At 48.3% G+C, this 15,669-nt stretch overlaps 1 protein-coding gene across 1 annotated transcript in view; it reads left to right on the top strand.

Moving 5' to 3' along the window:
- The first annotated feature begins 3,118 nt into the window (after positions 1-3,118).
- NLRP2 (NLR family pyrin domain containing 2) overlaps positions 3,119-15,669 on the top strand; it is a 27,442-nt gene continuing 14,891 nt past the window's right edge. Inside the window, exons 1-5 of the mRNA XM_045292389.1 lie at positions 3,119-3,159; positions 5,697-6,042; positions 9,115-9,162; positions 10,573-10,638; positions 14,499-15,634. Of these exons, the coding sequence (XP_045148324.1) occupies positions 5,754-6,042; positions 9,115-9,162; positions 10,573-10,638; positions 14,499-15,634 (1,539 nt within the window). The 5' untranslated portion in view covers positions 3,119-3,159; positions 5,697-5,753. The remainder of the gene's footprint in view (positions 3,160-5,696; positions 6,043-9,114; positions 9,163-10,572; positions 10,639-14,498; positions 15,635-15,669) is intronic.

Genomic DNA, 15,669 nt, shown 5'->3' with positions numbered 1-15,669 from the left:
ATCTGAGAGGCAGGATGGATTTTCATGGTTACAAATTGAGCATCATGAAAGCATCGTGATGAATCACAAAAACAATACATCATTCTATATTGTGAAATATGTATTTCTAATGACAAATCAATGACATTGTGTCTTGAAGCATGGTGTAGCATGGGGAACAGTCTTTAAGCCGGCTACTCGTAGGTGGGTGTATCTGCATGTGGGCGGACCCGCCTGCAGACGATAGAGGAGGGGTGTCTCGGTTCCTAAGACCATCAGAAATGTGTGTTTTCTGATGGTCTTAGGAGACCCCTGTGAAAGGGTCGTTTGACGCCCCCAAAAGGGTCGTGACCCACAGGTTGAGAACCGCTGCTCTAGAGCGCCCTGATGTCTGGCCAGCCACACGCCTAACCAGTAAATGGGAATCTCAGGGGCATGGGCCCCGGGACTGAACCTTTGCTGTCACTGTCAGCCACGGCTGAAAGGCATTGTCTGGGCGCATGCGGGCCTGGCTTCCAGCTGTCAGTAATCTCAACGGGTGCATGCCTGAGCCTGGGGATTGGGTCCTTCTAGCCAATCACAGACGCTGTGGGGCGTGGGGCGGGAGAGGACCCTTTTAGGTGAGGTGGGAGCTCGTGGGGGCTCCAGCACCTACATCAGGCGCTGGAAAAAGGTAAGTGGGACCTCTCTTCGTCCCTACTTCTCTTCACTCAGCTGCTGGATGTGTTTCTAGGCTAGACTATCTCCTCTGCGGACTTGCGTTTCTAAGCTAGACTCTCCTCTGTGGACAGTTGAATGCCCAACGTTTTGAAGGGTCACTGAGGTCTCGGAGCCCCTCTCTGTCTCGGTCCAGATGTTCATTCCGTGTGCCAAGAACCCCCACTTTCTCTAACTACTTAGCTTTTTTAATTAGTCTTAAAAACTGGCACGTTGGAACCTCTGAGGCAGAAACTTGCCAAAAAAGGAAAACCCTGCCACAAATAGCAGTAGGAAGGTGGAAAGGAGGCCTGGTGGTTTCGAGTTGGGCTGCGATCCGAAAGGTTGGCGGTTCAAAACCACCCATGGCAGCTCCAAGGGCGAAAGACTGGGCTGTCTACTCCTGCCTAACCAGTTACCATCTCAGAACCCACAGATGGCACACTGAGTCAGCACTGACTTGATGGCAGTGTGTTTGGAATGTGGGGGTTAGTGAAACCTGGAAAAGCCAAGCATTCCCTGAGGTCTAGATGCCCCCCCACCTCCCCCACCCCATACCATCACCCAAAGGTTTTGGACTAGGTTTTTAAGTGGAGGCTTGGATTCCCCACTGGAATGCATATGCTTGTGTTTTTCGTATCTACAGCTAAGTGAACGAGACCCAAGCCCCATTTAGATCCACTCTTTGTCCTACCACACGGGTATGAAGACCAGGGGAGGGAGGGTTCAGTAACCGACCCTTTAGAGTCTGAGCTGCCCTTCCTTGGAGGAAACCCTCATGCTGGCTGCGCTGGGTTTCCTTGTTTTCGTTCTCACTGGTTCACATGATGCCCCGTTTTGACACTAGTTGGGAGTGAGCTGGTACGATGGGGCAGAGCCCGGCCATTCCCTACAGGGTTTCCAAATGCCAGATTGATGGGCACAGACCAACAGGGCTTTCTCCAAAGGAGGCCCCTGAGGGAGTCAAGCTGCTGGTGGGTTTGATCCTCGGGTCATTTCAAACTGCCCACGCACTGGTGGGCAACCAAGAGCTCAACCATTGTGCCACCTGGGTTCCTAAGTCCTCATCACCATGACGTTCAAGCCCGCTTCCTTTGTGTCAATCACAATCCATGGCAACCCTACAGAACAGTGGATTTGCCCCTGCAATTCTTTACAGGAGTGGAAAGCCTCCTCTTTCTCTCCAGGACCACCTGGTGGGTTCAAACTGCTGACCTTGAAGTCAGCAGCCCTTTACATAACCCCACTCTGGCACCAGGCCCCTTTTACATAGACCATCCCATTAAAAAAAAAATCAGTGCTTACTCCCTTTACTCCATTCTCCACCTTTTTCCTCAACCTTGCTGGTGTCCCCCGGCCCAAGTGAGAGGAGTTTCACTTAATGGTTGGTGATATTAGCGATTGACCTTCTTAAGATCAATGGATGGTGTCCTGGTATGTCAATGCTAACCACAGCTAACAACTGTTGATTGTCCGGACCCACGGTTGTTTCACCAGAGACAAATGGTCTGCTTCTGTAGAGAATCCAGCCTTGGAAACCCTATGGAGCAGTTGCACTGTGTCCTATAGGTCACCAGGAGTCTATTGACTCAATGGCAATAGATGGATGTTGGGTTGGGGGTGGGGGTTCCCCCCCCAGTCACTGGAACCTGAACTTTTCCCAAATGAGAACAATGTGTAGACAGTTAATGAGGGAGGAGATACTTGCTGGTTAATGAGCTTTGGTGGTGTCCACCTGAAGCTACTATCCAATTCTTTTGAGTTGAATTTCAAGGAACAGCATTCTCAAATCAATCATTGCCTTCTTCCTGAAATTGATTTTTTTAATTGCTTTTAGGAGATCTTATCTGCTGGATACAAGGGGAATTTTTTGTTCCTCTAACAGGCCTAGTGGTATAATGAGTGGTGGATAAAGTCTCAGGCTGCTAACCACAAAGTGAGCAGGTCAAACCCATCAAGGAGAAAGACTAGACTTTCTGCTCCCCGAGATTTATAGCCTCAGGAATCATAGGGGCCTATAGGTGTGCTGTGCATCTGAATTAACTCAATGGCAGTGAATTTGTTTAGTTTAAAAAAAAAAGTCCAAGTTCAGTTCAGACTAAGCAGTGGGCTGCTGACCACAAGGTCAGCAGTTCAGACCCACCAGCTGCTCCGCAGGGAAAGAGAGGAAGGCTGCCCACTTCCATGAAGAATATGACTCAGGAATCCCATGGGACCGTTCACCCTGCCCTTACAGGGCCCTTGATAAATCAATCAGCTCAAAAGCAGTGGGGTCTAATGGCTGAAGCATTCTCCTATAAAATTTTCTCATAACAAAATTCAGGCTAACTAAACCTAGTGGTGATTTCCCATAGCCCTGAGAGCTGTGCACAATGCGTGCATGCATGTGTGTGTGCGTGCGGGAGAGAGAGTGAGTTTGAGAGAGAAGCAGAGCCCTGGTCATGCTGCCAACAGAAAGGTTGGTCTCAACTGTTAAAGAGAAAAGTGAGTCTGATTCTTTAAGGTTTTTTTTACCAAGGAAACCAAAAAGCATAAAAGCCTAACCCAGGTTGGAAAAGACTCCCAGACACACTCTCCTGTGGAAGGTAACCTTGTCTTACTCAAACTCTTTGCCCTTGAATGGATTTCACCTAGTGGCGCCCAGTGGCACAGGGTAGAACTCTCTAAGGTTTTCTGAGGCCATCAGTCTTGACTGGAGCAGACCCCCTCCTCTTTCCTCCCCCACAGAGTGGCTGATGGGTTGGAACTGCCAACCTGGCACTTCACAGCTCAACATCAACCCCCAGAAACACCAGGGCTCCTTTTGTCTGATCTAGATGAGGCAGTTGTCTCCCAGAAAGATTGACAGCCTCAGGAACCAACCCACAGAAGCAGTTCTGTGTCCTATAGGGCCCCCTGTGGGGTGGAATCAACTTGATGGTGAGGGATTGTCTCATGGAGAATGAGTCCCAATCCTGGTTGCAGGTGGGTGGAGAGCCCAATTGTTAGCAACAGGTTTGACCTCAGCAAAGGGGGCAGGGGGCAGGGTTCTGTCTTACATTAAGATTAGCCAATAGTTGATCACCACCACCACCACCCTATACTTTTAAAAATCCCCTTGTACCTAGTTTAAGTAGCCCTCTTGTTTCAACACCCCACTGCAAAGAAAAAGGGGAGTGTGCACTAACAGGTAGTCATATAAGTAACAAAGTGGGCTGTACCCTAACCCTAAAAGGTCCCTAAGTACATTGGAGGAGTAACCTGACACCAGTGCCCAGGGCAGCTAAGGAGGAGTGGCTGTCTTCAGAGTTTAGCCAGCAAGAGCACACATCTGCTCCTACAGTTAAAGCTGTCAGCCGGAGGGCAATCAGCCAGGTGCTTGTAAGAGGTCACTTTAAGGTAGCATTATGATGGGAGGGTATAGTGGGGGGCAATATTCATTGAGAATGTGCTTGGGACTCACCTCCAACTCACACAGGTGAAGGCCTCCCTCCACCCCCAGAAACCCAGCCTGCCAGGCTTCTTCTTATATGAGAATAAAGGATTCATCTGTACACACACTCTTCCCCTTCTCTGTTTCCCACGCTGCACCACCAGGGCTCTCCATAAAGAGCAGTTTGGACTCCACCGAAAACGGTCTTCGGTCGTAGGGGATCCCTGGGGTGGAATGCAACAGGGCATCCATCTCATTACCTTGCCGCAGCGGGAATCCTGCTATGCATGTAGGTCGAACTGCTTCCAGCCATGATTATAAGAGGTCATATTTATGTATAGTGAACCACCAGCCTTTAAAACTCCCATTGGGTGTTGACAGATTTAATCTAGCCTCTAGTGCAGTGGTTCTCAACCTGTAGGTCGTGACCCCTTTGGAGGTCAAACGACCCTTTCACAGGGGTCGCCTAAGACGATCAGAAAACACAAATATTTCACAATATATACTTACATGTTTTGTGATTAATCACTATGCTGTAATTATGTTTAATTGTGTTCAATTTGTAACAATGAAAATTCATCCTGCATATCAGATATTTACAAGACGATTCATCACAGAAGCAAAATGACAGTGATGAAGTAGCAATGAAAATGTTATGGTTGGGGGGTCACCAGCACATGAGGAACTATATTAAAGGATCGAGGCATTAGGAAGGTTGAGAACCACTGCTCTAGTGGGACAGAATTCTTTGTATCATTTTATTGGCTCTTAACAGCTCTTATAACAATCCATATATCAACTGTATCCCGCACATTTGCACATATGTGGCCATGAGGGGCAGAATTCCTTTCATTTGTAAATGACTTGACTCTGGCGCTTCTAAATGGCCGTAGTGTTGTGCTTGCCCATCTGGGATAAGAGGACAACCGAGAGCCTGTTATTGCTTGTCTGTAAAAGCAGGTCTCAGGGACTGGACTAAGACTGCATGAATAAGCAAATCCTACCGGAGTTTTCCCTCCATTGGAGAAGCTGCCCATGAAGGAGCAGGTTGGGCAGTAGAATCGCCCTGTTCCAGGCACATGACGGCCATCTGCGTAGTGACTGGCATGGAGGGCAGATCTAGCTTTCTCCTCTCCCTGTATGTTGCCGGTGTTGAGAAATATGCACAAGACATTCATCAACTCAACCCTTTGCTGCACGCACAATTCCGTGACCCTGGTTCACGCTGAAACAGTGCACTCATTCTCCGCCTCCTGTGTTATTCCTACGCCCATTCCCACCAACTCCTCGCTAACCCACTTAGTCTCCTGTCCATAACCTTCCCATTACTGTCGCCTCCTAAGATCTTCTAACGCGTGATGCTCGAGGCGGGCTTTGATTAAAATACCAAATTCAGCCCTCCTTCGATTGAGTCCATGCCGACTCACCGTTGGATAGGGCGGGGTAGAATTGCCCCTGTGGGTTCCCAAGACTAGCTCTGAACGGGAGCAGAAAGCCTCCCCTTCCTCCTTAGAGCAGCCTGCTGGTGGTTTTGAATTTCTGACCTTGCCGTTAGTGGCCTGACACCTCCAGGGCTCCTGAGTTATCTGTTGATTCTGTTGGCTTTCAGACTCCGTGTTCTTGATTGTCTTCCGGTCAAATCCTAAGATCCGCTTTGCTGGTCGAGATGGCGTCTGTCGGACAGGTGAACCTCGACCTGGCTGCGCTTCTGGAAGAGCTGAACCAGAAGGAATTGGGCCAGTTCAAAACCCTCCTGAAGTCCCTTCCCCAGCAGAGCGTCTTCCACAGCCAGGAGCTCCCCACCATGGAGGGGATCGATGAAGCCAACGGGAGGCAGCTGGCAGAAACGATGGTTCAGCACTGCCGCCGCTTCTGGGTAGACACGATGTCGCTTCTCCTCTTTAACAAGAGCAACCAGACCGACCTGCACGAGAGAGTTGCGAATGAACGCTGGGGTAAGCAGAAATGAGTCCATTTTGCGGGGAGATGGGTGAATGGCGGTGGCCAGCGTGGTAGAAATGCTGAAAACTTCACCTGGGAGAAGTTACACCAGATGCTGTTGAAGGGTTGGCGTGTCTGCCTCTTTTGTTGTAAATTAGGGGGAGGGTTCACATGACTGTAGTTTTAGATCCAAATCCCTACTTGTTTTACCTCATCCGTGGCTTATCCCACTTCCATTCATCCTTTCAGAGCCCTGCAGCTCTTTGTCCCTGTGTGAATGCTGCCCTTTTAGATCTCAAATGCTTGGATCAAAAACACGGGCAGTGGGGAGATGGCGAGCTTCAGTTCCAGACCTGAAAGGCGGATTAACAAGGCCATGGTCCTGGTTTCTGCCAGTCTCTCCTGTGATTGTCAGGTTGCTCTAGTGGGCAGTGCCTCCGTTTTTGGCTTCGCACCATGAAAGAATTCACGCCGAAGGCCGTTTTGTAATCCAAGTGTGTTTTGAGGAAGGGCCAGACAAGTTCTGGGTGTTACAGTGTCGAAAAGAGTACACGCTATTTCGGGGAAGCATGCCAAAACGTGGAAGTTCACAGCTGAACATGAGCAAGCTCGTGGGACAACGCACCCACATACACAAAATGGGGGCCTGAGAGGCTGCACACGAGCGATGACAGTCAGAGGGGCCAAAGAGCGACTGTGGGTCCCAAGCAGGCCTGGAGCCGGGCCCTAAGGAGGAACCCCCAGGCGGGTGCGTATGCGCCTCCATCCTCCGACCTGCCTCTGTCCAGGAACAGGGTAGTAGAGTGTACCAAGAGCACCCCCGAGTGTGCTCCCTGCCTTTATTCCAGCCCACCCCCTGACTGGGAGAGGTATGGCTGAAGGTATTGGTTGACCCCATTGGCTGTATTAAGCCCACCTGGGTGTCATGGGCCCAGGCCTAGTTTGGGCCTCCCGGATGTACCTCCTATCTAGCTTGGGGCAGCTTGAATTTTAGGATGCTCATTTGGGGGATCTTCATAGGTGTCTAATGGTTCCCTGGGTTCTCCCCAACCTCCTTCATGGGGGCCTTTGCAGGCATGGCAGGGACAATCCCTGTCCCTGAACTAGCAACCTAACAATTCCATATTCTCCTCCCACTCTGTCCACAACCTTCTAAGGTTACTTTCAGAACAGTCGGTAGAAGTGGTAACCAGGCACCATCCAGTTCTTTGGGTCTCAGGGATGGAAAAGGTTGCATGGTCCTTTAGTCCACTGGACTAATTGTAGCCAGAGAAGAATGTAGAACATTCTTTGAAATGGTCATCCAGAGCCTCGAGTGGGATTTTCTGGTCCCGGACTCAGTGGCAGCCCTGCCAGTACCAGGTAGAACCGCGTCCCATAATTCTCAGTCGCTGGGAGCTTTATGAAAGCAGAGCACGAGTGTGGGGTCCAGCCCCAGCGTCGAGCGGGTCTGTCTAGTTAAAGAAGAAAAAGACTATAGAGAGCCAGCAATAGGAGCCTGTCCCAATATCTGAATCGAGAGCGCTAGTTGATGTCACCGTATGTATCGTGGTGAGACATGTGAGCCTTCGTTAGGCACATGGACATTAGGTAAGGCAACGTGTGAATGAGGCAGCCTGAGTTCTTCAGGGAGGACCCCTCCAAGCAAGTGTCTGGCAGGCGAGGGGACAAATGGTGACCATGGCTCTTTCCGAATAGCAAACCGCAGATGCTTTGAGAGATTCGCATGTTCTTAATGGTGTGTGTGAGAAACTAGGCATCCGTTGGAAAAGTAATTTATTCTGTAGAGGTCATGTGTGAAGAACCTATTTCCTGGAGAAGCATGTGCATCTGGACTTAAACTGACTGCGATTAGGACAGAGACGGAAGAGCGTCTTGCCTGCTCTTAGAAGCATCTTTTGGAGGAGCGAGAAGCCAGGTGCCTGTCAATGACGGCTTCACGTTAGCGGCTGAACAAGGGTAGCTGTGGAGAGAGCGCTTTCTCTCTGAGTGCCTGTTCGGTTTTAGCTCTAGCTCAGCCTGAAAGTCTTCTCTCCCTAGAGCCGGTCTTCCAAGGCCCGTGGTCATGAGTGGAGAGATTAGGCCGCTTCCACTTTCATCCAGATTGTTTCCCACACACCTGGGCGTTGGCCATCGTGCCTCTGGGTGGTAAATCTTCTGGGTCTCTGGGTCTCTCTCCCACAGAGCGACCGGCGGATTGACGCCACCCATTTATCATGAGTAGCTGCACCACTAGGGCTGTGTGTAGGTAGCAGACAATGATGAGTTGCTTAAGTAGCTTGCTTTTGCGGCTGACATGTTGGTCAGCATGATCAATCTACCCCATGCCATCGAGTTGATTCCAACTGTGGCTGACCCTGTAGGAAGGACCAGAGGAGAATTACTACTCCAGAGGATTTCCAAGACTATAAGCCTTTACCGGGAGCAGCTGGTGGAATTGCAGGCTAACACTTAATCTCTGACACCATCGGGGCTCCTGAGAGCACTGTTCCAGGGAGCATTTCCTCTCCTGCTCCTTAGCTTGACTTTTAGATCCCACGGAGTTGATCCCCCATCTGTGTCTGCTAGCTTGCTTGTTAAATCAAGCTCTTAATGCCAAAAAGATTGAAGACACAGCCTACACAAATCCTGTCGCAACACAAAAACAACCCATTTCCCAAATCAATCCACAGATCTAAAGGCTGGGATTTCCAGCTGATTCCATTATCCCAGTTTTCCCAGGGCCTTTCTGAAGGTCCCTTGTGATTAGGACTGGGGAGGGCGCTGTGGCACAGTTCGCCTCCACAACAGCTGGTATCGCCTCATTCGCAAAAAAGCAATGCCCTATTTCCAAATAATTTACCAATACAGGAGTGGGGACTTTGATACATGTGAAGGTGGAGGAGGAGACCATTCAATACGGTCACTGCATGACACTACTCACTATTCTTTTAAAAATTGCTCTTTTCTATACCAGCTTAGAGATCGATGCTCAAGTCTTTTTTTCAGCCTCTACTTTGAAAATGGGGAGAGAGGAGGACCCAGTTTCATGTCTAGTAGGGTTTGCCTCTGAATGAGACCGACTTTATCAACCCCTTCTTTTTCAGAGGCAGCCGGGAGAAGCTTCATTGCAATATCGCCATCTGCATCCACGGGTAAATGACCTCATACTGCCTCTTTTTGGAGAAGCTCTCTGATACTCTGGCTTTGAGAAACCTCAGACAAATCATGGTGGGAAGTGGCAATCTGGTGATGTGAAGATTCTTGAAGGGACCAGGCCTTGGCAAAGTTGGATATTCGATGCGCATGAATCAACTTATCATACCAATTGACGGGGAGACACCTTTTTCTTGAGCTTTAGGTTTCCCTCTTGAACTCTTTACAATCAGCAAGAGAACTTTTTAAAAATACTTTTTAAAATGTCCCTAAAGAGGGGGTGGTGGTGGAAGTAAACGCTCACTCACACACATGAAGGTTTTTAAAAATTCATGAAAAGGTCCCATTATGTTTTACTTCCATTTTCTATGAGCTTCATAAAGCCCCTGTATACATATATGTACTTCCATAGCTCCATAGATAAATCAGTAGCTTAACTGGTCAGAGTCCAGTCACTTCATAGTTCCAGAGCTCAATACAAAAATAGATCCATCGATATGGCTCAATGGGTAGCTTGTAGATACGTGTAGGTAGATAATAACCTGGTAGGTAGGTACATAGGTGAATGGCCACTCTCGCTGTCATCCAGTTGATTTTGATTCATAACAACCCCATGGACAGGCTAGAACTGCCTTTGAGTTTCCGAGACTAACTGTACAGGAAGAGAAAATCCCTTCTTTCTCCCACAGAATGGCCAGTGGTTTCAAATTGTTGACCCTATCAGCTCCCAGCTTGATGGGTCACCACTGTGCCACCAGGTCTCCATCCCAGAGTAGTGCTTGGTTTAGAACCCCGTTCATGGGCTCCCACAACATTATCCTAGTTGTACGATTTGCATATGATCACCCCATCCCCAGGTGCCTCACCTTCAAAAGGGACAACCCACTGGTTCATTTCACTCCACAGACTGGAATCTTCCTATTTCCTGAAAGTTTGGTCCAGTCTAGCATTTCCCTTGAACTTCACAGGCTCCTATCCATTTGCCTACTGGATATCGGTGACTCCCAGGGAGTCACCCTTTGTTCATTAGCCAAAGCTGAATTTGAGAAATGACTTCCCATCATGATCCCACTCTGCACCTGTTCCTTCCCAGTGCACTGAACACTCGGCCCTTCCAGAAACCCAGGGATTCATCCACGAAGCCTTCCTTGCTACCCTGAGAGGGGAGGGGAGGGGGAAAGTGTGGAGTGATGTGCGTGTTTATCTCCCCTCCCCAGAAAAAGCACGTAAGCCTGAGATGGACTGAAACCACCTTTTCCACATCCAATGTCTTATTAGCATAATTGCATAATCTAGGCTCCACTATTGAGACCCAATAGCTGAACTTGGACCATTTTGAAAAAAAACTTTCTCTCGATGTGACTTTCAGCAATACCATTGTAACGAGCCCGTAAACCTTTTTCCTTCAGAGACCATTGGGGCTCTTGAACCACAAGATTCAAAATCGGAAGAAACAAATACGGCAGGTGAACAAGGTGAGTAAGCTAATGGAGCCTACCCTTCATTGCTTCATTCTCATTCATCTTTTTCTGAATACGTTGTTTGTTTTTCATGGAAAATACAACCTTCCCGCAGGAATGAAGGGCAAATTAGACATGGGGTAAAATTGGAATTCAGCTCTTAGAAACTTAATGTGGATGTGATAGAACCTGGAAGGTCAGGTAAGTTTGATTAGTAACTCACAAGACAATACATCATAGGGATGTGTCTAGCCTAAGCTGACATATAATGCCAACCTAGGCTTGTTATTGGTAGTTACCATCCAGTTGGCTCTGAGCCCTGGGGATTGTGTGTAAAATGAAATGTCACCATTCCTGTGCCATCTTCATGACGGTTTTGGTGTGGTTAAGCACATTGTGACTATTGGTACCAATCCATTCAAGAGTTTCTGTCTTCATTGACCCTCTTCTAAGCATGGATGGGTTTTTCTAGCCATTTGGTCTTTCCTGAGAGACCTATCCCAAGTCAGCAAGCCAGCGTGTCTTGATCCTTGCTCCTGAAAGAACATGTGCAGTTGTATTTCTAACCCTAAAATTAGTCAAGTCTGCCTGGAACATTATTTTTTCCACTCCTTGATCCTATAAATATCCCTTAATTAAAATGAACAATATATACATAAACTTTTTAAAAATCATTTTATTGGGGCTCATACAATGCTTATCACAATCCATACATACATCCATTGTGTCAAGTACATTTGTACATTCGTTGCCATAATCGTTCTCAAAACATTTGCTCTCCACTTAAGACCCTGGCATCCGCTCATTTTCCCCCTCCCTCTCCACTCCCCCCTCCCGCATGAGCCCTTGATAATTTATAAATTATTATTTTGTCATATCTTGCCCTGTCCGACGTCTCCCTTCACCCACTTTTCGGTTGTCCGTCCCCCAGGGAGGAGGCCACATATAGTTCCTTGTAATCGGCTCCCTCTTTCCAACCCACTCTCCCTCTACCCTCCCAATATCGCCACTCACACCACTGGTCCTGTAGGGCTCATCCACCCTGGATTCCCTGGATTTCCAGTTCCTATCTGTACCAGTGTACATCCTCTGGTCTAGCCAGACTTGCAAGGTGGCATTCATATCATGATCGTGGGAGCGGGGAGGAAACATTTAGGAACCAGAGAAGAGTAGTATTTTTCATCGTTGCTCCATCGCACTTGGTGCTCTTTTGTTGGACCCTCCCAGGTCCTCCTGTGTCATCAGCCCTTCGTGTTGCTGAACAAGCCCGTCATTAGGACATAGACCACTTTTTAAGTCCAATTTGTGGATTTTCCTTTTGACTTAAATGAACTGACTGGGCAGGGCTTTGTGTAGCCAAGTCTTCATTTCTCTTGGAGGAGACACCTGGGTGTTGTCAAGTACTTCAGACCAGTAGCATGTGATTTGGTATTGGTACTTAAACACTGCTGCAGCCATTAGGGTGATCATCTGTCTTTATTATTCTAGCTCTCAGATCAGCAGGAAAAGATGAGTACAATGTATGGACTTTTGGTTTGTTCATTTTTCTTTTGTACTTTATTGAGCACACTATAAAGAAATATGTTAGGCTGGAAAACAAATCCCATGACAGTCATATAGGCTTTATATCAAGAAGTAATTGTATATTTAGGAAAACATCCCAGCCCAGCCCAGATCTATCTAGTCCATCAGTCTGATACTAGTCCGTCAATCCCTCCTCAGACTTCAGCAACCACAAGCAATGATGCAAAATGCAGGAAGATCACAAGCTGGTGGGTGCAAAGTCTTGTGGGTCCAATGGTGTCTCTCCAGGGCACTCAGTCTCAGTGTGATTCACCAGCATGAAGGTGTTTGGTTGAAGACTTCAGGAGAGGGTAATTTGTTAAGGATTTCTCAAAGCAGTACTTCAGAGGTGTATCCAATCCACCCTGCCCCAGCTTCTGAAAGTCTAGAGCCCACAAGCATTTCAAATTCTATGCACTATCTACCTTTCCCTCAAGATTTCTTCTATAGCATTTCATTAATAAAAATGGTCAGCAGTGGTGGCCTGACACCATCCAGTTCTTCTGCTCACATGGCAAAGGAGGAGACAGTTGTTCAAGGAGGCAGACAGCCACATTCTGTATCTTCCTGTTAATTGACTTTCCTGGATGGGTTTTTTGGGGGTTTTTTTAGGTGAATAAAGATCATTTGCTGTGCCTTCGATGGTCACATGGAAGTTAAAGAACCTCAAGCACTATAGAATAGGTTTTGTTAAACAGCCTTTTTTTTTTCCAATTATGGAGGCTAGAAGCCTACAGTCAAGGTCTTGGCTGAGCCAATCTTCTCCAAACCTTCTAGGGGAGCTTCTTCTTGCAGTCTCTCATGGCATCTCAGCTATTCCTTAACTTGTGGACATCATAACTCCTGTTTCTATGTCTTCATATGACTCCTTTCTTTGTGTGCTTCTCCTGTGTCTTTGTGTCCAAATCCACGCCCTCCCTCTTATAAAGATCTTGTTTATCCTGGATTATATCTGCAGAGACTATTCCTAAATAAGGTCACATACTGAGGTTTCAAGTGGACATGAGCTTAGAGGGATATTCTTCAAACCATGACAGTATCCACTGCACATATTCATATTTGACTAAAATTTTGGATTCCTAGATGACCAAGACCAGAAGATTCTTCAAGGAGCGCATGGTCTAGTACTATAGGCCCATGTAAATTTATTTAATACAGTGTAGAACTTGCTATAAAAATAACCAAACCCACCATTATCAATTTGACTCTGACTCATGTTAGGGGCCATCAATTTGGCTCCAACTCATAACGAGGGACCCTACATTCAACAGAAGTGAATACCTCCCAGTCTGTCATCCCTACAATGATTTGAGCCCATTGTTACCGCCATGGTCAATCCATGTTCTCAAGGGTCGTCCTCTTTTGCTGTTCCCCCTCTGCTTGACCAAGCAGATGTCTTTTGCCTGGGACTGGTCTCAAACTCACCACCACTCGATGCTGACTCATAGTGAACCTATAGGGCAGTGTAGAATTGGCCCTGAGAATTTCCCAGATTATAACTATTTCCCCAACAGTTTATTAGCCTACCACTCACATCCTGTAATTCAGTAGTTCAATCCGATCCATACTGTAACTCTTTACAGGAGTGAAAGGCTCCATCTTTCTCCCAAGGATCAGCTGGTGGCTTTGAACTCATCTTGCCGAGCTGCGGCCCAACGCGTAACCACTGTGCCACCAGGACTCTGAGCTCCTAGTAACCCTCCATAGGCTTTTGATGCTGTTCATCTTTACAAGATCAGCTGGTCTCATCTCTCTACCATGGAGTGGCTGGTGGGTTTGAGCCCCCAACTTTGTGGAGAGTAGCCCACTGCTAACCTGCCAGCCCCACCATGAATTGCTATATATGGCCTGTTGGGTTTTGATCGCCGATGATGGCTCTTGGTTTAAGGCGGCATCTGGCCTATCGATCATCGTGATCATGAACACAGCCGTTGTACCTCCCTGCATGTGCTGTGGAGCCTGCTTGATCGTGTTTTTGATAAAAGGAAGAACAGGCTACTGTGCCAAGCCTCTTTCGGTTTTTTTGTTGCTGCTTTGGCAGAAGTTATGTGGGCAAGGGAAGATTTTCCAAAAACCTACAAGCAAATGACTATTGAACAGACTGGTCCTATCTCGGGATGCGTTGGGTGTTGGGTGGTGCTGCGTACACATTTTTTGTTCTCCTGCATTGCTGCATAATACAAAGGGGATTGTTTTTGTTTGGCTTTTTGTTGTTTTCTGGGGCTTTTTGTTGGGTTTTTCGTTTTTTTCTGTTTTTTCTTAACCGGTAACTAACAATGCCCTCTCCGTCCTCTCCCTTTCTATCTCTGAAGGTCACGGGGATGAGTATATCCCTATATTGAAGAAGTTGTTTGTGAAAATCTGGGAGAACAACTTCTACCCTGGGGCCATAGAAAATTTCCCTCTCGTCTGCCAGAGATATGCGACCATGGTCCCGTTCTACAGTCCCGAGACGCTCGCGGGGCCGTTGCCGTACACAGTGGTTCTGCGTGGGCCTGCCGGGGTTGGGAAAAGCACGCTGGCCAAGAAGCTGATGATGGACTGGGCAGAGGACAGACTGGAGGAGACGTTCCAGTATGTCTTCTACCTGAACTGCCGGGAGCTCCGCAAAATGGGGCCATGCAGTTACGCCCAGCTGATGTCGAAGTGCTATCCAGAGCTGAAAGATAACATCCCGGCCGTCATCGCCGAAGCCCACAATGTCCTGTTTGTCATCGATGGTTTCAACGAGCTGAGGTTCCCACCTGGGGCACTGCTCCGAGATGTAACCGGTAACTGGAAGAAGCAGAAGCCTGTACCCATCCTCTTGAGTAGTCTACTGAAGAAGATGCTCCTCCCCAATGTCACTCTGCTGATCACCACGCAGCCCTGGATGCTGAGAGAGCTCCGCTCCTTGTTGGAAGAGCCGCTCTTCATTGACGTCGAAGGCTACCTGGAGGTGGACAAGTCGGCCTATTTCCTGGAACACTTCCAGGATGGAGAGCAAGCCCAGAAAGCGTTCAACTTACTGAAGAGCAACCCGGCCTTGTGCAGCCTGGCCTCGGCCCCCGCGGTGTGCTGGCTCGTCTGTACTTGTCTGAAGCTGCAGATGGACCACGGGCAGGACCCTGCCCCCACCTGCCAGACCGTCACATCGCTCTTCTTCCGTTTTCTCTGCAACCAGTTCACGCTGGTACCCACCAGCGACCACCTCGAGGGCCTGGGCGCCGTATTGAAGACTCTGTGTCTCCTGGCAGCTGAGGGGGTGTGGACCCAGGGGTCTGTGTTTGGTGTGGAGGACCTCGAGAGACTTGGGGCCAAGGAGTTTGAGATCAGTCCTTTCCTGGAGAGGAACATCCTTCGGAAGGACAGAGACTGTGGGGGCTGTTACTCCTTCATCCACCTCAGTGTCCAGCAGTTCTTTGCCGCCCTGTTCTATGTTCTGGGTAGGGAGGGGGAGGAGGGGAAGGAAGAGGAGGTGGAGGTGGAGGAGGAAGAGGAAGA

The sequence above is a fragment of the Echinops telfairi genome, unplaced genomic scaffold (assembly GCF_000313985.2).
Source record: "Echinops telfairi isolate 266 unplaced genomic scaffold, ASM31398v2 ScPeMD7_655;HRSCAF=1070, whole genome shotgun sequence".
In the NCBI taxonomy this organism is placed as follows: Eukaryota; Metazoa; Chordata; class Mammalia; order Afrosoricida; family Tenrecidae; genus Echinops; species Echinops telfairi.
The sequence above is the reverse complement of the archived record's forward strand: the minus strand, read 5'-3'. Positions and strand labels throughout refer to the sequence as shown.